This window comes from Diospyros lotus, chromosome 13 (assembly GCF_014633365.1).
Source record: "Diospyros lotus cultivar Yz01 chromosome 13, ASM1463336v1, whole genome shotgun sequence".
NCBI classification, from domain to species: Eukaryota; Viridiplantae; Streptophyta; class Magnoliopsida; order Ericales; family Ebenaceae; genus Diospyros; species Diospyros lotus.
Window position 1 is genome coordinate 33,509,408 of NC_068350.1, and position 22,230 is coordinate 33,531,637.

The 22,230-nt window shown below is 39.1% G+C and overlaps 1 protein-coding gene across 1 annotated transcript; it reads left to right on the forward strand.

The window, feature by feature from the left end:
* The first annotated feature begins 410 nt into the window (after window positions 1–410).
* LOC127789055 (protein PLANT CADMIUM RESISTANCE 10) lies at window positions 411–21,973 on the forward strand. The gene is made up of 4 exons (XM_052317808.1): window positions 411–477; window positions 557–903; window positions 2,211–2,437; window positions 21,628–21,973. Exons 2-4 carry the CDS (start codon window positions 723–725, stop codon window positions 21,796–21,798), a joined length of 579 nt encoding a protein of 192 aa, XP_052173768.1. The 5' UTR covers window positions 411–477; window positions 557–722; the 3' UTR covers window positions 21,799–21,973.
* The last annotated feature ends 257 nt before the right edge of the window (window positions 21,974–22,230 follow it).

Below are 22,230 nucleotides of genomic sequence, written 5' to 3' on the forward strand. Positions count from 1 at the left end.
TTAGTTAAAAAATTTATAATTAGTTAATTTATAATTTTTTAAAATACAGATATTTAAAAATAATTTATTTATTTATATTTTTTAATTTTATTTTATTATAATAAATTATCTCTGTGTGTGTTTGTATATATATATATACATATTTGTGTGTGCTGATTGGGAGAGAGAAATGGAGAGATGGGTGTGAGAGAGAAAGAAATTAATATAGTGAGAGAGAAAGAAAGATGGAGTGATTATGAGGAAGATGATATGATGGGATGATAGAAGGGTAAAATAAGATTTATGAAAAATAAACAAAAATTTTGGTGAGAAAAGACTATGAAGAGTAAAACCCTCGCTTTGAATAGAATTTCTCCCCCTACAAATTTATAGGTTGGGTGAAGATATTTTGGCCTTTTCAACCTTATTACGTAACCTCTCGACGAAGCTTTATGCGGTAGAACTCTTAAATCAATGGGAAGAAACCGCTTGAAATAGGTACCCTCCCAAACCAATCATTAAAATTAGCAAGCGTAGTTAAGTAACTGAAACCTAAACAATTCTGGCGATCGAGCAGTTGTGTTAATTGACGGAAGTCGATGACCGGATTGCTAGGGCTCCAAAATCCAGTTCAAATTGCTGTGCAATTTCCCTAAAATCGTATTTCTCTCTCGCTCGCTCGGGCTCGGTAGGGATTATATATATGTGTGTGTGTATGTATAATTGCATTTCGCAGAAGGAAGATGGGAGGGCGAAGCAATTATGTTCCACCTCGTTACATTCCCTTGGGACAATCGGATCTGGAAGCAGAGGTTGGTGCTCGCAATGATGAAATTCCGGTCCCTGCTCGTCCGGAGATAAGCGGCGATGCCCCTTCACAATGGTCTTCTGGAATCTGTGCTTGCTGCGATGATATACAGAGCTGTATGCTACTTTCTGCCTTGCGATCTTGATTTATCAGAAGGAAAAGAAAATTAACGAGAGGTGCATTTGAAGTAGTAAATAAAAAATATCAAGTCAATATATACTCATGATTGGACCTTATCGTGATTATCATAAAAATTAGGACTTGGAATTGCACTACACGATAAGTGTCCAGCTCTTAGCTACGTGTAGTTGTCGAATTGACAGCTGTTAATAGTATGAGGGATGGCCGGATGGGTGGCTTGTTGAACAAAATGTAGGTCTGAATTAATCTTCTTGGTCTTGCTCATAACCTAGTCAGGCAGTTAGTTCCTGTTTTTCCATTGGATGCCTGAAAGGGCATTTTGAATATTCTAAACAGGTAGTGGTCATGGCAAAGAAAAACAAGAGGCACTTGGGAAAGTTTTGATCTTTAAACGAAGAATTTACTTTTTCCAGACATAGAAGTTCCAAAGATTAACCTAATGGTTACATATCTTTTCAAGAAAAAAAAAAATCAGACTTGAAAATATAGATTGTGTTGGCCCCACTTTTTGATTCAGTCAAGGGGAGCCTTAAAATCAATTATCAATGTACTTGCCTCTCAATATATATTTGCCTGGGAGAAACCACATGCTATATTGTTCTTATTAACCATTGTATTGGAAATATTTAGGATTCAGATTCTTGGGTTGTTTTCTAGAATATGTTTGATTAACGCCTCCTTTTTGTGAGGATGCAAAACAAATTCTGTGTGTTGAACATGATCTGCTTTTCTTTTTGGGTTTTCTTTGACTGAAATCGGTTTTGAGATATCAATTCCTGTTGCTGCATCAAATAAATAAAGCCCTTATACACACACTGTCCTAGTGTAAAAGCCCATCACATGACTTTTAAGCATGTGGAGAGATCTAATTTAAGAAAGTTCAGCAAGCAGGATTTATGCCTAAGTAGAATCTAGCTAACTTACAGTAAAGACTTGATAAACCTGAAACAAATGACTATGACCCTAGCACAGTAAACTTTCCACTAGGACCTAATTGGTTGATAACCAAATGGTTATCTGTAAATACACAAGAGCAACTTAGCCAAAACACACATGCACGCACAAGAGCGTTGTGATTGTCATCAAAGCTTGTTTGGATCAGTAGGCGGGCATGCCATTTAGATTTCATAACTTTTGGTATTTTTATGATTGTATATGCCATAGTTTCACATACTATATGATTTTAAGTACTCCATCTTTACCCTATATTGGGAAACAATTGAATATGTCAATTAGGAACTAGGAAATTGAAAAGTAATTGCTATTTATTATCTATCCTCAGGTTTTATAGGCACTCTGTGTCCCTGCTTTCTATTTGCCAAGAATGCAGAATTTTTGGGATCTGGAACTTTGTTTGGATCATGCACGACCCATTTCATTTTTTGGGCTCTTGTGAACACAGTTTGCTGCTTGTTAACTGATGGTGTTCTTTTGGGGTTGCCTGGATGCTTTGTTGCATGTTATGCTTGCAGCTATCGTAAGGCACTGAGATCAAAGTATAACCTGGAGGTATGTCATTCCATTGTTTGCTAGGTGTGTTGTGCTTGACTATTGAACTACCTGAAGAAATTTTTTGTTCACTTAAGATATGAACCATTTTTTTTATTTGTGTATGTCTTCCCAATTAAGGCCTGTGATTGTTGTTGTTATTGTTTTCCCATTTCACATCTCTTATTTTTCATCTTAGTTCCATTTGGAGTTGTCATAGTTTAAGAGGCCAAAACAATTAATCATCCCTTTGTTGTCACATCCTTCTTGAAATTTTGGCCCTGTTCCGCACCAGCTTTTTTTGGCTGCTTTTTTTGCTTAAAGAAATTCCAGGGTATTTCATTGCCAGCTTTTTTGCTTAAAAAGAAAGCCTTTTGGACTTAAAAGCACAAAAAAGGAGCTTGGCCTTCACTAGTCGAGATAGAGTCTAATTGGAAACCTATACTCCCATGATCCCATGACTAAGTGTCTTTACCACAACCAAGGAATGTTACATGTTGAGGGGTCCAATCTAGAAGGAGACCAATGAAACCCTTGATTTTCCCTAGTAAAATTTAGAAAGACTTGACCTTGTATACAGAGAGAAATTCACAAAGACACAGTACCTTGGTGCAATGATTATTGGAAGTGAGTAGCAATAATCTCTGATCAATGGTGATTTAGGAGGTTGTTAAAATAACCATCTAGGTTGTACTGACTTTGAACATGATTTAGCCTTTATTTCACCAAAGCTCCTCAAGATTTAAGATCTTCTTTGCACAATTTATTTCTATAGGGAATATGGCTAGATTGAGTCATGATTTGAGTAGTTAAGGACAATGGTGAAGCTTGCATGGTCTCACCCTTGTTAGAAGAACCTTCATTTTCCCGTCACCGTCACATAGTTAGATTGGTTGTAGCCTTGCCAACATAATAGCTGGCCTTATTACCTTGGTTTTCAAGGTATCAAATTCCATGGAACATTTGTGAATGGGGTGGTTTTGTCAATGTTATACCCTTACCCTTTTCTACCCTCCGCCTAGTGGTACCCCCTGAGCAATGTCTAGTCCAAGTGCCTAGCACTAGCTTTAAGAACAAGGGACTTGCATCCTTTGCACACATTTTCATAGATTTGGCAATTGGGCTAATCTTCAGCCCCATAAGTTTCCATATCATTGACATGCCATTTATCATGTGCTTCTAGTTCAAATTGTGTCCACCAATAAATTGTAGTCCCTTCCACCTGCCATTAGTGCCTCCAGCTGTTTGGGGTGGGAGATTGTTGTCTCAATCTCTAACAAGCCCTGTTGATAAAATGAAGCTCACATGGCTGATGCTTTCATCTATTAATGAATTAGTCGATACCAAGCCTCCACCATCTACTCCAGTGATACCCACCATTTCAATGTGTAAAGACATTGAGGAAACACCCGCCCCCACCCCCACCCCTGTGCAGCACACACACAAACACAAAATAACCAGGAAAAGCCCATGCTTAAGGAGTCTTATAGAAGAACAAGGGAATATGTTTACCTAGATCTTCCTTCTAGTCTCCAAAGTTAGATATCCAGCATATGGACTATCTATTAATAGTGACAGTTAGATATTGACCCCTTAACTAGGAGCAATCTTAAGGATTTCTAGAAGGTAAGTGATGATATTCGAAGGTTGTTTAAGCAATGTTACATTGGTGCACATGAACGTACTCAATTGATGTTGTAATAGCTTTTTTTTTTGGTAGTGTTCATCATCTACCATCTATATACTAAGATTACTGCTCTTGGTTGACTGCTACTTTGTCCTCACATTAACCAAGTGGGGTCTAGGAACTAGAAGCAAGATATCTGTAAAAGAAAAATGGAACTGGACGCGTTCACTCACTTTCCTATTGAGCAACAATCATCCCAAATAGGAAGGAAGCAGTTAAATAGCCAAGTCACCTAGTGTACTCTTGACCTTCCTTAATTAGGAAGTTGGCAGTCTAGTGTCTTGGTTTTCTCCCCCTGTATTCTTATCCTCTAGGAAGTTACAATGGATCCAGTGAGCTTGATTTTAATTGGAGTACACCATCTTTTATTTATTGATTTATATGCAAGCAAGATATATTAGTGATACAAGAAGAATGCTTTTCTTTGCATAACATCTACAATGACGAGAAAGCAGAAACATTATAGGATTAGGGAAACTTCATCAATATGCAGTTTGGTATACACCATGGTACAAACACTTGCATAAGATCACAGGAGCCATTTGAGCATTCAACATTCAAGCTCCTAAAAGAATTTCAAATTTCAAGTTATTGCCCAACATGATAGGAGTGATGAATTTCTTGTATCTTAGGATTTTAAATTTAAACATATGAATTATATCATTTTGGTATGCTGTATCAAACTGGAAAGCCACCGGCTTATATTGACTATCAACTCCACATGATCTCTAGTTCACAATTGTTGTTCTCAACTGTTTATTTGATTAGGAAATAACTGTTGGAGTTGAATCATTCTGTTTACACATTAAGGGTGCACTTGAGTTGGGTCGCATTGTTTCCACATGGGATTAGGACTGGACCAATTGAGATTGATTCCAAATTTTTGAACTTAGGGAAAAAACTGAACCTATCATAGAACCAAGTGGTTTGGTTTTGGTTTAGCTCGAATCTACATTATGACTTCTTTTGTTCTCTCTACTAGCAAGAAAATAACTAAAAATTGCGTCTAACATAATTTATATAAGATAATTTGGTGTGTCGAAGAATACCACAATACTTGGGCACAACCAATTAAATAAATATGCACATATTTTTAAATGTTATTTATAATGTCTCAAGTCTAGTTTGGTTGTAGACTTTTGTGCCTATGATACTTAGATTCTTGGAAATTTTCCTTAAAATAATCCTTGGTCGAATGTGAATGGGTTTATATGGTGAAGGTTCATCTTGATGATGCAGTTAAACAAATTAAAATGCTTGCTTGGTGGCCAAGGGCTAGTACTCATATATATGGAATGGATTATTCTAAAATTCTTCTCTTGTGGCTAAAACTGCATGTGCTTGTCTTGTTGTTTTGCTTCATTGGTCTTCTAATCAACTTGATGTTCAAAATGTCTTCTTACACGGGAATCTTTGTGTAAGAAGCTTACATGGAGCAGCCTTGGCATCTGTTGCTCAGAGAGTATAGTGGCTAGGGAGCTTCAATGATGCTATGCAGTTTGGTCTTCAAACTTGTGCTATGATATACATAGAGGTGTATATATATATATATATATATATTGATAGAAAGAGAAAAAATATTATAAAGGAGAGGAAAGGAGTACAAGAAGAAGAGGATAAGACATTCTTCAAAAGGAATGGACAAAGAAAGAGAAGGGGAATAATTTTAATAGCAGAGAGACCCAATATCATTGAGCATCTGAAAGGGATAACCTTTAATGAAGTAAAAGACAGATAACTGTGAGCCATAATAAATCCGACGGCATCTGCCAATTCTTGAAGATTCTACTGTTTTAACCCATTTCAAATGCATCATATCAGTAGAAATAAAGCATATTTCCCTGAATCATGCTTTTGTTATAAACACTAAAACCCTAATATTTTGGTAACTGGAACGCCTTGAAAAAATAATAATAATACTAATAGAGACAGTCCATATCTTGCCAAAAATGGAGAGCAATCTGTTCCAAATATTCAATGCAGAAACAAATGACAAATGCTCTAACCACTATTGCAACATAAAACATAAATATCACATGATAGAGCTTTATGGAATTTCCTTCTTGTCGTGTACTAAGGGGGTATAACTGTAATAAAGGGGGAAGTAGAGCTATAAGGGCTGTAACCATTGTAAAGTAGTTGAGCATTTAAATTTGAATTTGGGAGTGGCAATCGTTTTTGGTGCCAGCTTCCCGTGAGTGTTGGACAAGTATAAAAACTCGGTCCCAGCTCACTTGTGAGGCATCAAATACAATTGAATTGCCTTTTCTCAAATTTCCCTCTAAATTTCTCTCTCTCTTCTCGATTCTTCCCCAATTTCTCAAAATTCCCCTTCCCTCTCCTACTTTTCCCGCCAAGTTCTACTCTAAATATAGGAGAATTCTTCTTGTCGGATTAGGGATTTGACAAATTGGTATCAGAGCATCGTTCCTGGCTCAAGAATTTCAACGAATTTCTAGCAATGGCGGACAACACTTGCATCAAGAAAATGGAAATGTAGCTCCAACAGGTGACGACCACGATGATGGATGTGCAAATGCGGGTGGGATCCATGGAGGGTGTGATTGGAATGATGGTTGATAAGAAGTTGGAGGAGACCTTGAATTGGTTGCACGAGGATATGCGCAATCAGATCAAAAAGGAGATGAGGGAAAAAAGCAATATGTTGCGTGATCAGATGCAACAATTTATGCTCATGTTTTTAAGTTAGGCGCAGGTGAGGATGTCCCCGGATTTTCCCCCTTGGGAAAGAATGGATCCGATTCTACCGGGAGTTGGCACTAGCCATAGGGTGGTTGGGTCATTAGAGGTGGAGATCGATCTGGCAACGGTTGGAGAAAATGAGGTGGAGATGAGGCCGAAAGTCCAACCAAACTCAATTCTCTCCAATTTTTGGATTCCGAAGTTGGAATTGTTGGATGAATCGAAGCCGCGCTGGTGGATTCGAAGGTATGAGAAGTTGTTTGGCATTCATCATGTGATGGATGAACAGAGAGTGAATTTGGCAGTGGCCTACCTAAACGATGTAGGAGACGTATGGTTCTAAGGGTGGTCAAGGGTGAGGAGTGAGTGCAATTGGGATGATTTTGTTAGTGGTTTGTGCGAAAGATTTGGTGTGGAGAATTATGGATCTAGTGGAAGAATTTAACAAGATGAAGTAGCAAGGATCGGTGCAAGAGTACCAACTCAAGTTTGAAGAATTGAAGTCCTTTATGATCACTAAGAATCCTTACATGACTGAAGAATACTTCGTGTCGAGTTTTGTTAGCAGCCTAAGTGAGGAGCTTAGATCAGCGGTGAAAATGACAAGGCCAAGGACAGTGCAAAAAGCAGTGGAGAGTGCACTTCTTTAGGAGTTGACTGTGGAAGCCTTGATGAGGAAGCAAAGGAACTAGGGTAAAGGAGGAAGTTATGGCCTATCACCCTTTCAGGGAAGGGTGCAAGGGAAGGAGAAATACAAACCAGGAGCAGGGCCCAGATTCCAAGCCCTGCCACCTACTGCTCTGTGGGGCAGCAAGGGGGAAGAACGATGGATCAACGGAGACCACCAGGGCTCTGCTATAAGTGTGGGGACAAGTACTTCCCAAGGCATCAATGCAAGAGGCAGTTACTTCTATTGGAAGGGGGTGAAATAGATGAAGGGGCAAGTGAGGAAGTTGTGGCTTAGGGGAATGAATGGGAAGAAGAGGATAATGAAGCTATTTCATTGCATGTTATTAAGGGAGTTGCTAGCAACAAAATCATTAAGGTGGAGGGGTAGGTTCTAGAAGGTACTCTTATGGTTTTGATTGACAGTGGGAGTACCCATAGTTTCATTAACGAGGGTACAACTAAGAAATTGAGTTATGAACTCTCTAATACACAGCCCCTATTGGTGACAGTAGCTAACAAAAGTAAGGTGATGAGCAAGTCAGCATGCTTAAGGTTCTGTTGGACCATGCAGGGGGAAACCTTTGAGGCTAACCTGAGGTTGCTTAAACTCGGGGGATGTTAAATCATTCTGGGGGTTGACTAGATGAAAAGAGTAAGTCCTATTAGCTTCGACTTCAACCAGATGGAAGTCACCCTGGAAAAGGAAGGGAAGAGAGTAACCCTACAAGGGAATGTTGAATCAGGGACCTACAAGATGATCAAGGGAAAGCGGCTAAAGAAGCTGCTCAGATACAAACTCTCCCAAGTGGCTCAATTATTTTCTATTGAGGCGAGGGAGGAGTTGGAAGGACAAGGGGATCAGTAGGGGCAATGTATGATGGCAACCAACAATCAGACCACACCCCAATGGAAGGTTCATGAACTAACCTCCTTAGATATACTATTGATTGAATTCCAGGACCTGTTTGCAAACCTAAAAGACCCTTTAATCACTCTATTCCCTTGCAACTAAATGCAGAACCCGTAAATATCTGGTCCTACAAATACGCTCCCAAACTCAAAACTGAAATTGAAAAATTAGTCAAGGAAATGTTGGATCACTCTATCATTCATCCCAACAGAAGCCCTTTTGCCTCCCTTATCCTTCTAGTTAAAAAAAAGGATGGGACTTGGTAGTTTTGTATTGATTACCGTTAGTTAAACTCTATCACAATTAAAGACAAATTCCCAATCCCAATTATCGAGGATCTTTTAAACGAACTAAGCCATGCCTTAGTGTTCTCCAAGCTAGACCTGAGGTCTAGATATCATTAAATCCGGATGAACCCAACTGACATCTCCAAGACAGCCTTTAAAACCCACCATGGACATTACGAGTTCACTGATTCCATTTCGATTAACAAATGCACTAGCTACATTCCAAGCCCTAATGAACCATATTTTTGAACCTTATCTTTGAAAATTTGTGCTGGTGTTCTTTGATGACATTTTGATTTACAGCCCTACCTTCTCTTAACACCTAGAACATCTTAGGACTGCATTCCAAGTCCTACGATTCAATCAGTTGTGTATCAAGAGGTCCAAATGTGCCTTTGCCCAAAAACAGGTGGAGTACCTCGGGCATGCCATTTTTAGTGCTGGAGTTAGCATGGACCCTAAGAAGATAGAGGTCATGCTTAATTGGCCTAAACCAGTGAATGTCAGGTCTCTAAGGGGATTTTTGGGGCTGACCAACTACTACAGGCGCTTTTGAGGAATTATGGGATGATTAGCAAACCCTTAACCGAATTGTTAAAGAAGGATGGGTTTAGGTGGGATGACAAGGCCAAGGCTGCATTTGTTCAGTTAAAACAAGCCATGGGTGAGGTATTGGTGTTAGGACTACCTGACTTTAACAAGCCGTTTGTATTGGAGACGGATGCCAGTGAAGTAGAAATGGGGGCTGTATTGACACAAGAAGGCAGGCCCTTAGCCTTCTTTAGTCAGGCATTGGCCCTAAGACATCAAAGCCTTAGTACATATGACAAGGAGTTGTTGGTCGTGCTTATGGCAGTAGATAAATGGAGACATTATTTGGAGGGGAGACAGTTCGTTATCAAGACCGATCATGAGAGCCTCAAATTTCTCCTTCAACAAAGACTGCACACCAATTTACAAAGGAAGGGCATGGCCAAATTAATGGGGTTGAACTACGTGATTCAATTCAAAAGGGAAAAAGAAAACGTGGTTGCAGATGCTTTGTCAATGTGTCACAAGGAGGGGTCAAGTGCAGCCATCTCTGCCTTGGTACCGAACTGGTACCAGGAAGTAGCAACAAGCTATGACAAAGGGCCATGGACTAAGGAACTAATTGAGCAACTAAGTATTGACATCAACAGTAAGCAGGGATACACCTACACCAATGGGCAGATTAGATATCGAGGAAGGTTGGTGATTGGGGATTGTGAGGCCTTAAAGGATAAAATACTACAGACCATGTATGATTCACCCCTTGGGGGACATTCTGGGATTCATAACACCTACCAGAAGGTGAAGCAAGTGTTCTATTGGCGTAACTTGAAGAAATTAGTGACGGAATTTGTTTTGAGGTGCGACACATGCAAAAGGTGTAAGCATGAGTTCGTGGCACGACCTGGACTTCTCCAACCCCTTAGTGTCCCAAACCAAGCATGGCCCAACATCACTATGGATTTTATAGAGGGCTTATCGAGGTCGGAAGGGAAGAATTGTGTCCTAGTGGTGGTTGATAGGCTTGACCAAGTTCAGCCATTTCCTCAGCTTATCTCACCCCTTCACGACTCAGGAGGCGGCCAAGCTTTTCTTGGATAATGTGGTAAAATTGAATGGAGTGCCCCAAACAATCGCGTCTAACAAGGACAAGGTGTTCACAAGCTTGTTTTGGTAAGAGCTCTGGAAGTCCCTAGGCTCTAAACCCCATATGTCCACCACCTATCACCCGAAAACCGATGGGCAATCCGAGAGAGTAAACCAGTGCTTAGAGACATATTTGCGGTGTTTTTGCTTTGTGCAACCTAGGGGATGGCATAAATGGTTATCCTTGGCCCAGTGGTAGTACAACTCCAGCCACCATCGTTCTATTAACATGACCCCTTTTGAAGCGTTGTATGGGTACAAGCCTAACATCCTACCAACTATTGAGGAGTCAACATCGGTGGCAGTCGTGGATGCCTATTTACAACATAGGTAGCAATCTCTACAAGTTTTGAAAATAGAGTTGGCCAAGGCCCAAAATAGGATGAAGCAATGGGCAAACAAGAAGAAGAGTGAAAGGAAGTTCGAGGAAGGGGAGGAGGTGTAGCTTAAGCTCAGCTAACCCCATTTGAAGTCCCTCTCCAAGCAGTCGGTTACCAAACTCAGCCCAAGGTTCTATGGCCCTTACCCAATCATCAGAAGAGTGGGACAGGTAGCTTACAAGCTGCAACTACTTGAAGGGACACAAATCCATCCAGTGTTTCACATGTCCCTCCTGAAGAAGCTGGTAGGAACCCAGGCGGTTAGTCGAGCTCTTCCACCCTTCCACAGAGAAGAAGAACCCCCAGCCACGCCAATAGCCATTCTTGACAAAAGGGTGACCTATCAGCAATGAGTTCCCCTAATCCAAGTGTTAGTGCAGTGGTCAACATTGCACCACGACAATAACACTTGGGAGTATTTGCCGGATCTCCTCCAGCAGTTCCCTAGTGCGGCCAGTTTTCTCGCCATTCTTGAGGACAAGAATTAGCTTAAGGAGGGGGGAATTGTCGTGTACCTAAGGGGGTATAACTGTAATAAGGGGGGAAGTAGAGCTATAAGGGTTGTAACCATTGTAAGGTAGTTGAGCATTTAAATTTGAATTTAGGAGTGGTGTGAGAAAAATAATTATGAGAAAAAACGTAAGAGACTAGTCTCTCTTAGCTTGCCATTTATAATAAGTATAATGAGCCTTAAACGTATGGGCTTAATTTAATTACAAATAAAACACACATATAATAATTATAATATATACTAATAATTCTAACACTTCCCCTCAAGTTGGAGCATAGATATCATATTCACCAAGTTTGTTACAAATATATTCCACTCGAGCACCCTTTAGAGACTTGGTGAAGACATCTGCAAGTTGATCATTGGAGTTAACAAACTCTGTAACAATAACACCTTCAACCAGCTTTTCTCTAACAAAATGACAGTCGATTTCAATATTCTTAGTCCGCTCATGGAACAGTGGATTGGAAGCAATGTGTAAGGTAGCCTGATTATCACAAATAAGCTTCGTAGGAGACACTTCACAAAACTTGAGTTCTTGCAGAAGTTGTTTAAGCCAGATGAGCTCACAAGTTGCATTAGTCATAGCCTGATACTTTGCCTCTGCACTAGATCTAGCTACTACATTCTATTTCTTACTTTTTCAATAAACTAGATTTCCTCCCACAAGAACACAATACCCAGAAGTTGACCGACTATCAGAAGGAGATCATGCCCAATCTGCATCTACATAACAACAAATATCTGTGTATCCCTTATTCTCATAAAGTAGCATTTTACCTGGCACTCTTTTGATATATTTCAGAATCCGGATAACAGCATCCCAGTGAGAATCACATAGAGAACTAAGGAATTGACTAACTACACTCACAACAAAAACAATGTCAGGACGAGTGACTATAAGATAGTTCAACTTGCCTACCAGTCTCCTATACCTTCCAGGGTCTGAATAAAGCTCCCCATATCTCGGCAAGAGTCAGACATTCGGATCCATTGGGGTGTCAACTGATTTGCAATTCACTATACCAGTTTCTTCTAAGATGTTAAGTGCATACTTCCTCTGAGAAATTGAGATACTATCTCCTGATTGGGCAACTTCAATACCCAAGAAATACCGAAGTCGGCCTAGGTCTTTGGTCTGAAAGTGATGATGTAGATGTTCCTTCAGCTTCTGTATTCCAACCTGATCACTCTCTGTGATAACAATGTCATCTACATAAACAAGGTAGATACATAAGGAAAAAGAATGGCGATAGAAAACTGAATGATAAACCTCACTTCGAGTGAGATCAAAGGCTTGAACCACAATGCTGAATCTGTCAAACCACACCCGTGGAGATTGTTTCAGACCATAGAGAGACTTCTTGAGTTTGCAAACTACATTGAACTCCTCCTGAGCGACAAAATCAGTTGGTTGCTCCATATTTAGCTCTTTTTGCAAAGCACCATGAAGAAATGCATTTTTAATATCAAGATAATAGAGTGGCTAATGACACGTAGCAGCCAGAGAGAGAGAGGTGAACAGAGGCCATTTTCGCAACAGGAGAGAAAGTGTCGTTGTAATCCAGTCCATAGATCTATGTAAAGCTTTTGGCAACCAAACAAGCCTTAAGACGTTCCACCTGGCCATCAGGACCCACTTTGGGAGTGAATACCCAGCGACAACCAACGGAAGTCTTTCTTGGTGGTAAAGACACCAAATCCCAAGTACCATTTGAATGTAAGGCGTCAATCTCATCTAACATAGTCTGACGCCAACCAGGATGGGATAGAGTTTCATCTGTGGTTTTAGGAATAGAAACAGAGGAAAGACTCGAAACAAAGGCACTATAAGAATGAGACAAACGGTCATAGTATAAAAAGTTATAAATAGGATGGGGATTACGAGTAAACCGTGTACCTTTGTGAAGAGCAACAGGGAGATTGTCGGGCTTAGGATCCGGGACAGGAGGGACCACAGACGGAGAGAGCGAGTCAAGAGAGTCTTGGGTTGGAGGAATGCTGGTGCCGGTAGCGGGATGAGGACGACGGTGATATGTAAGAAGTGGAGGAGCCGTGGTAGGGGGGACTAGAAAACGGTAGGGTAGGTGCCACAGAGGAGACATACGGACCTGAGGAGGATAGTGGAAGAAAAGAAAAAGGAACAGGCGAAACCTAGTGAAGGCTCTGTGAATCAGGCTGAGCAACTGAAAAAAAAGACTGATGTTCAAAAAATGTGACATCAGCAAACAAAAAATAGCGATGCAGCTCAGGAAAGTAACATTTATAGCCTTTTTGCAACCGGGAATAGCTAAGGAAGATACATTTGAGAAATTTTGTAGCAAGCTTATCCTGTCCAGGTGAAAAAAATGCACAAAACAGATGAAACCAAAAACACGAAGAGAAACAGAATAAAGCGACTGTGTAGGGAACAAAAGGGAATGAGAAATTTGCTCCTGTAACGCTAAAGATGGCATGCGATTGATTAGATAACATGCAGTTAGAACAGTATCGCCCCAAAATATGGTGGGAAGATTGACATGTAAAAGGAGCGTCCGTGCAATCTCAATAAGATGGTGATTTTTATGCTTAGCAACACCATTTTGTTGAGGTGTGTAAGGACAAGAGGATTAATGTAGGATGCCATTAGCAGTCATAAAGGTAGTAAATGGAGAAGAAAAATACTCAGGGACATTATCACTACGTAAAGCACGTATAGAAACTCTAAACTGTGTTTTTATTTCAACAGTAAATGTTTGAAAAATAGAAAACAACTCGGACCGACTCTTCATAAGAAACAACCAAGTGCAACGAGAAACATCATCAATGAAAGTAACGAAATATGAAAAACCAAGAGTAGAATTGACGCGACTGGGCTCTCATACATCATAGTGCACAAGGAAAAATGGAGTCTCAGCCCTATTATTAACCCGACGAGAAAAAGAATGATGAGCATGTTTACCACGTTAACACGACTCACAATTAAACATGGACAATGATGACAAACTAGAAACTAATTTATTCAGTTTAGAGAGGCTAGGATGACCGAGACGATAATTGAGAAGATCTGGGGAAGCGACACTGGTGCAAATTACCAGTGAACTAGGCACAACAATATGATAGTGACCCTGTGACTCACGCCCGACACCAATCGTCTGCCCCGTACTCTAGTCCTGAACACAAACAGAGGTAGGAGTAAAGATAACAGAATAGTTAAGGGTTTTGGTAAGTTGGCTAACTGAAATCAAATTAAAAGGACTATCAAGAACATATAAAACAAAATTTAATGAGAAAGACGAGGTGGGTGTGATTTGCCCAATTCTTTTAATTGCAGTTTTGGTGCCATTAGTCAGGGTAACAGTAGGTAAGATATCAAAATAGGTAAGTGAGGAGAAAAGAAGTTCATTACCACACATATGGTTAGTGGCGTCAGAATCTATAATCCAAGGACTAACAGATGAGCCTTGAGCAACACAAGCAACGAGATTACCAAGATGAGACAGTTGGGTGGCCTGGAACTTCAAGAAGGCATCATACTCAGCTGCAGACATAGGTACCAATTGCGAACCTGGTGGAGATTTGAGCAGGACTAGAATTGCTCTGAAATATATGAGCTACATTGGTAGATGATACAGGTGGAGCAATTGGCCGATCATGTTTCTTCCAGCATTTATCCTCAAGATGACCTAGTTTCTTACAAAAGGTACACTGTGGACGTGGGCGATTATTATTGCATCCTCTATTTTCTCCTACGGTAGAAGCCTGAGACACAAGAGCTGAAGATTCGGCTAGAGGAACAACATGAGAAAAAGATGACATACCATGTGCACTTGTCATATTCAACAACCTTTTGAAAGAGTCCTTCATGGTAGGGCTAGCGGAGTTGGTCAAGATTTGATGTCTGATGGCGTGAAACTCTGGTTTCAGACTGGAGAGAGCAATAACCATAAAAAACTTCTCTTGTTGAGTAATATGTTCGGTGCTGGTCATAGTGAGAGGAAGAAGAGCATCAAATTCTTGCATGAGAGCCCAAACTTGCTCCAGATAAGATTCTATGGACGACTCCTGCTTGAGATTCTTGATATTAGAAACCACAATTTACAAACGTTGGATGTCGTTTGTATAACACTCTTCAGCTTCCTTCCACACATCAACACAAGTTTCAAAGGGGCAAAAAAGCTGCATGATGGAAGGATCAATAGACTGCCATAGGAGGCTATATAACTGGGCATCAACTTGTTCCCATCTAGCCCGATTCGCTTTTGGCACACTTTTAGCCTTCGTGGTAAGTTGATCCGCTTGGCCTTGCCCTTTGAACCACATTTTGACAGAGGTTGCCCATGAGAGATAATTGGTCAACCCTATCAACTTGATAGTGTTAATATTGGCTATCCCAAGATTAGAGACAGTAAAGGATTGAGAGGCAGCAGGGGTAACAGGTGCTGGAGCGGGAATAGCATTGGCAGAAACGGAATCGCTGAAATTAGACATAGCGAGGGTTTCGACATCGGAAGTGGCTTGAGGGGTCGCCAGCGATCAGATTTGGAGAAGCCAGAAAAAGGTGGCCGGCGGACGCTCTGTCACGCGTTGGAGCATGGAGATGGCGGCAACAAGCAGTGGTGGCGGGGCGTGGGGGCACGTGGGTGGTCCGGTGGCGACGAGTCTTCAGCAGTCGGCCAATCTAGGGGCGGCGAACCCAATGGTGGTGGTGGTGTTATCCGATGGTGGTCAGACAGTGGGGTTCTGGTATTGGGTATTGATGGTTAGGGTTTGACAGCTAGGGTTTCAGTCGTTGGAAAAAATACACAGCGACGGTTAGGGTTTTTTTCTCACTGATGGCTCTAATACCATGTGAGAAAAATAATTATGAGAAAAAAACCTAAGAGACTAGCCTCTCTTAACTTGTTATTTATAATAAACATAATAGACCTTAAACCTATGGGTTTAATTTAATTACAAATAAAACACACACATATAATAATTATAATATATACTAATAATTCTAACAAGTGGCAACCGTTTTTGATGCCAGCTTCCTGCAAGTGTTGGACGAGTATAAAAACTCAGTCCTAGCTCACTTGTGAGGCATCGAATACAATTGAATTGCCTTTTCTCAAATTTCCCTCTAAATTTCTCTCTCTCTCTCTCTCTCTTCTTCCCCAATTTCTCAAAATTCCCCTTCCCTCTCCTACTTTTCCTGCCAAGTTCTCCTCTAAATATAGGAGAATTCTCCTTGTTGGATCAGGGATTCGATTCTCTGCCATAAATCAATTTTGTTGATCTTGTTTAGTGTTTTGAGAAAGAGACCAAAAAAATGAATATTTTATTCATGTGTATTAGGTATATATACACTCTACTAGGTACAACATAGGAAGCACTATGTACAAGTCTAAGCATGTACTGTACTATAAAGCTAACATTTATAATAGTTATTTTGCAGATGGTAGAATATGGTTATTAGGTATGTAAGTGATATCGGGAGTACTGACGATGATTTTCAGGGAATACAAGGGGTGAAATGATTCCTTTGTACTAAGTTTCATGCTGAAGATCTAGGACCCCTGAAGTATTTCTCATACATATTGCTTTCTTGCAGCACGAATATTTTCTTTTCTCATTTCTATCTAAAACTGGGATGCTACTGTCTAAGTATACTTAAAAGGATGGAAACATTGGACTTGTAGCAGATCAAGAATCTATTGAATGATTTGAGCCTATATTGAAGCTGGTTGGGAATTTTGGATTACTTGACTAGTAGGCCGGATCTATCTTTAGAAATGGATGTTGGTTAGTTCTAAGATTCATCTCATAAATGTTTGTTTAGATGCAGTAATACATGTTTTGAGGTTCCTCAAGACTGCACCTGAACACAACTATCACATTCATATGATGATTGTTATTACACTTTGATTATAAAATAGATATATGCAGGTTGGGCAGGACTGCCAGTTGGAAAAAGATCTATTATCAAAAGCTAGAAGGGGCAATTTAACTTCATAGAAGATTAATAAGAAATAGTGGTAACTTGGTGTTGGGTTGACTGATTCTGAATGTAGAGCTGTGGCAAATACAATTTATGACTTGATGTGGCCAAGGCACATTTTGGACAAGCTTAGATTTCAACATTCACAGTCCATGGAGACAATGTTTGATCATCAGCCTTGGTTTGTTCCACTAAAGCATTTTCATGAGGGGAATAAACAATTAAATACAATGATTGTTACTTTATTCAAGCAAAAATTGCACACAATGAGATAAAAACCATAATGTAAAGTCAGAATGTCAACTTGCCAATTATGTAACTAAGATCTGTTTGGAGCTTAAATAAGACTTATTTGTAACAAGTATGTCAACTTGCCAATTATGTAACAAAGATCTGTTTGGAGCTTAAATAAGACTTACTTGTAACAAGTGAGGCACATATGATAGTGTATGCTCCAAGTTGGGATTGTTAATGGTGTATTCATTATATTTGGCCTAGTGATATTTACTATGTCCAATATTAAGATTAATAGGGTAAATTACACTCAGAAATACTTGAGGTTTGGCCAAATTAAATTTGGCACCCCTAGTTTCAAAAATTGAAGTTGCTCCAACCTTTCCTGTAAGAGTTTGTTAGCTGAGCAACTGAAGGAAATTATGAAAATACTTGTGCCCTTATGTTGGAAAAAAGTGTGTTTAATCTTTAGAACCATACAATTGAAGATAAGAAACCAATAAAAACTCGCTAAAAGTTATTAAACAGATTAATAAAAGTTAGATTAAAATAGAGAAGGTCAAACTCTTCCTAGTGGCAGGTATCTGAAGAGGGTGGCAGCTCCAGCAACTGTCTCTCTGGTTTCTTGCCCTTCTTCCTCTTCCAATTAACCTGAGAATGATCTGGGTCCTTCTTCTTCTTCTTTGTTGTCTTCAATGGTTTAATCTTCTCACCATATTGTGATTGGGTTGCTAATAGTGATGCTAATTAGTTTTTTAACTAATTAATCTTATAAGATTACAAGTGAATTAAAAGATTTTGTTGGTTAAGGCTTTACAAAAATTTATATATTCTACAGGTCAGAGATTTTGTTGGAAAATTTGAAAATTACAAAAATTTATATATTGGCTATGGCTTTATCCTACTAGGTTTGTGAACTTGTGGTTCAGTCATGGCAGGGTTAAACTGATACAGAGATTTAAAAATAAGGAAATCATATTAGGTTTTGAAAATCAAGGAATACAACAACAGCAACCATCACATGCCTTTATCACACTAAGTGGGGTTGACTACATGAATTCTAGATCTCTAACCCTTTTTATCCATGTCCATTTCATTTGTAAGTCCATTATAACCAATGTCATGTCTAAGGATTTCCCTCCAAGTGTGTTTTTTTTGGTGGCTGTTGGGGTGGGGGGGGTGTTTCCCTCTCCCTCGTCTCCACTTCATCCACTTGCCTTGCAGGTGCTTCTATTACTTTTCTTTTCTCATAACCAAACCATTTTAGTTGTGACTTTGTAATCTCATCTTTAATAAGCATCCCTCAAGCCTTATTATGTGTTCTCTTTCTGTTTTTTTTTTTAGTTTTGTTTTTTCTTGTATGGCCATACATCTATTATATCATTCTCATTTTAGCTTCACTAATATTTTGCATGTATTGGCACTTAAGTTAACTACACACCATTTTGAGTCGTATAACAAAGATGGTCTCTTAGCTATTTGATAAAATATTTCTTTTAACTTCAAAGGAATTTTACATTTGCATAAAATGTTGGATGCACTTCTCCACTTTAACCAACCTTCCTTGATTCTATTAGTAACATCCTCTCTAATATCCCTTTCTTTTTGGACAAGTGATCAAAGAAATCAAAATCTATCCTTTTTTGGGATAAATTGATTTCCAACTTTCATAATAATATCATCCACATTTTATTTTTACTGAACTTACATTCTAATACTCAATTTTTGACCAACATGATTTAAAACCTTTAGATTTTAATGTATTTCTCAACAATTCAAGTTTATTATACACGCTTTCTTTTGTCTCATCCATCAAGACAATATCATCTATAAATGGCATAAACCAAGGCAATTGTTCGACGTGATTTGTGAGTTCATCCATAACAAGAGCAAAGAGGTTAGTTCAATGCAGATTCTTGATTTAATACAATTATAATTCAGAAAACTTCAGTTATCTCCTCCACAAGTCATAACACTCGTTTTGGCTACCTATTGACCTTATGAAGCAAACCAATGGACTGAATCTAAGGTCCAAAAGCTTTCCAACCTTTTTGTACAAAAATTTGTTTTTAAAATCAAAGAATTGCCTGCCTAATTAGAAGTTCTTGTGATCCTTTAGATCATATGTTCCTGAGCAGTTAATGTAAGATGACAGGCTACACTTATCTAGTACATTTTCAGCTAATGCTATTATATTTTGCTGCATCTTAAGTTTCTATGTTGCATGATACATTGTGCATACATGTATTGTTGTAATAAATTTATTTATATCACAAAAAGAATTTATTAAATCATTAGCAAGTAGTCAGTTACCCTGTTTGATTCTTTTTGGTTTAAACATGCATTTTTTCTTTTTTCCAGTTCATGATACCATCAGTTGCTTATGTTTAAAGCCAGTAATCAATATTGAAACTCTTATTTTTAAACTTCTGGACATTTTAACAGTAGAAGAAAAATTTCTTGTTTGAGAATGCGTACTTTTGATTCTATGTTCTTCAAATGTTTCTGATCATGTCCCCTGCAATCCAGAAATTTAGGTGATCAGTCTGAAATATGGAGGTAAAAGGTAACAAAATATTACTGATACCTAATGGCACACCCTGATCTATGATTTGGTGTTAAGAGTAGAGGAGGCCAAGTAAGGGAATCTTCTATTCGTTATGAATTCTATTGGGGATTGTGTAATGCAATAACACACTGATTTGCTTGTGGGTTTAGCTTCTTAAAATTAAAATACTAGAAGTCTTTAATACTTGAACATATTTTCACTGGTAAATTTAAATATAGATAACCATTCACATGGGGATTAATAATTGTCTTAAAGGAAAAAGTGGGAATATATCCAGATTGGTTTGCCAAACATCATTTGTGCAAGTTGGTCCCATCTCTCTCCCCCTTTCCTCATGCACACATTTTTTTACGGCAGTTTCATCTTATCGTGGGCATTTCTCTTTTTCTTATCCCCTGCCTCCCTTTTTTGGCTTAGAGTACCATGGGGGAAGGGGGTAAATTACCTATTCATGGCCTGCAGTTAGGTCAAACCGTTGAATTAATTTAACCTTTGAATTAGCAATTTTTCTGTTCTTGACACTGAGATCTAATTGTAGTAAACTTGCTCCAGAGTATGTGATGGTGCTAGTAAGATACCAATACCTTTATAGAATTTTCATTTACGACCAGTCTTTGTGGGTGCATGTGTGTGTGTGTGTTTTTGGCCCATTCATAGTTTTATTCTGATCTTTATTGGATAATATATTAACTAAAGCTGCAAATCACTTCTTATCTGCTACTTCCATGAAGTCATGAAACACCCCCCTGTTTAGCCGGTTTAGTCAGATGTCACAGACCCGTAAAAGCCATAATAACAGTAAAAGAGCAGTAAAAGAGAGTGCCGTGCAGGAAGTCACTTGTTGGCTAACATCCCGGTACACTTGTGTCACATTCCTAGGGTTAGCTAGGATGGTGATAGGAATTAGGAGAGAAATCAGAATTGTAGGAAGGGGGAAATCAGTAGAAAGAGGGAGAGATATTGAGAGAAAGGGAGGAGAAACGTAAGGGAGATTGGAGAGAAATCTTAGAGAGAAAATTAGAGTTTCATTTAATCAATTCAAGCATACATTTCTCTATATATTATGGCCTATTTATAGGCTATTCAACAGTAAATGAAATCTGAAAAATAGTGCTCATGTGCTCCTAACAACTCACAAAATACCTCCTACTAACTACTACAACCTTATTATAATAATACCCTTCTAACAACCTTTGAGTTGTGACAGCTTGGTCTTCAGTCGTTGTCACAGTCAAAGACTTAAATTCTTTTATCAATTGCTAGCAACAGGTAGGGATTCGGCGCAACTAGTAAAACAGATAGATCACGTGGACTCAAGCCAGCAAACAAGACTTGTGTTAGGACTTGAGCCCCTATGCCTAAGAGGGGAAGAATTTGGCTGGTAGTAAGTTCAAACTCCTTGTGGGGTTTTGGTATTTAAAGGATTGCATGGAGTCATTTATCTCTGACATTTTCAAAACTGCTTTCAAATAACCAAAATGTGAAAAGTGGGAATTTGGAGTTCTGTCTTCTTCGGATTTGGTCATTGGTGCCTTTTTTATCTTCAAAATTGACGCCTCGTTGTTGCTTTCTCTAATTGAAGGGTGGGTTCATCATTTTTTTGCTGTGGATGTCAAATGCAGGAAGCGCCGTGCGGAGACTTTGTGACTCATTTTTTCTGCCATCTGTGTGCGGTTTGTCAAGAACACAGGGAGATCCGAGAACGGTCTGGCGGGTCGAGTCCCCCGGATCTAAGCCTGGCGGAAGTCACGGCTCCTCCTGTCCAGACAATGGAATCAGCTTCGGCTGAGTAATGCTATGCGCTCTCATCTCATGTATTTTACTCTCCACCTTGTGGCCATTTTTATACATAAATCTTCTGCTCATTCTGCCTATTGTATTGCCAAATTAACTCACAGACCCTTTGCTTAGTTCCGTTGTCAAAAGGATATTTTGTTCATAAACCGCGTTTGAGTTTGACTTTCTTTATAGTTTGTCTTTCATCATCTGAAGTTTTGATTTCCTTTTATTGTCGAGACATCTTCTTAATTAAATTTTGATACAAGTAACATTAATTTAAATGAAATTAAGCTAAAATTTACCCACATTTTCTTAATGTATCCATCTAATTACGAAAAATAAAATAAAAATAATAAAAGTTGGTTCTAGCGAGGGGAACCCATTTGGAACGGGTAGTGATGGTGGACGGGTGAAACGAATAACCATTGCTCGCTCGGTTGGCGGCG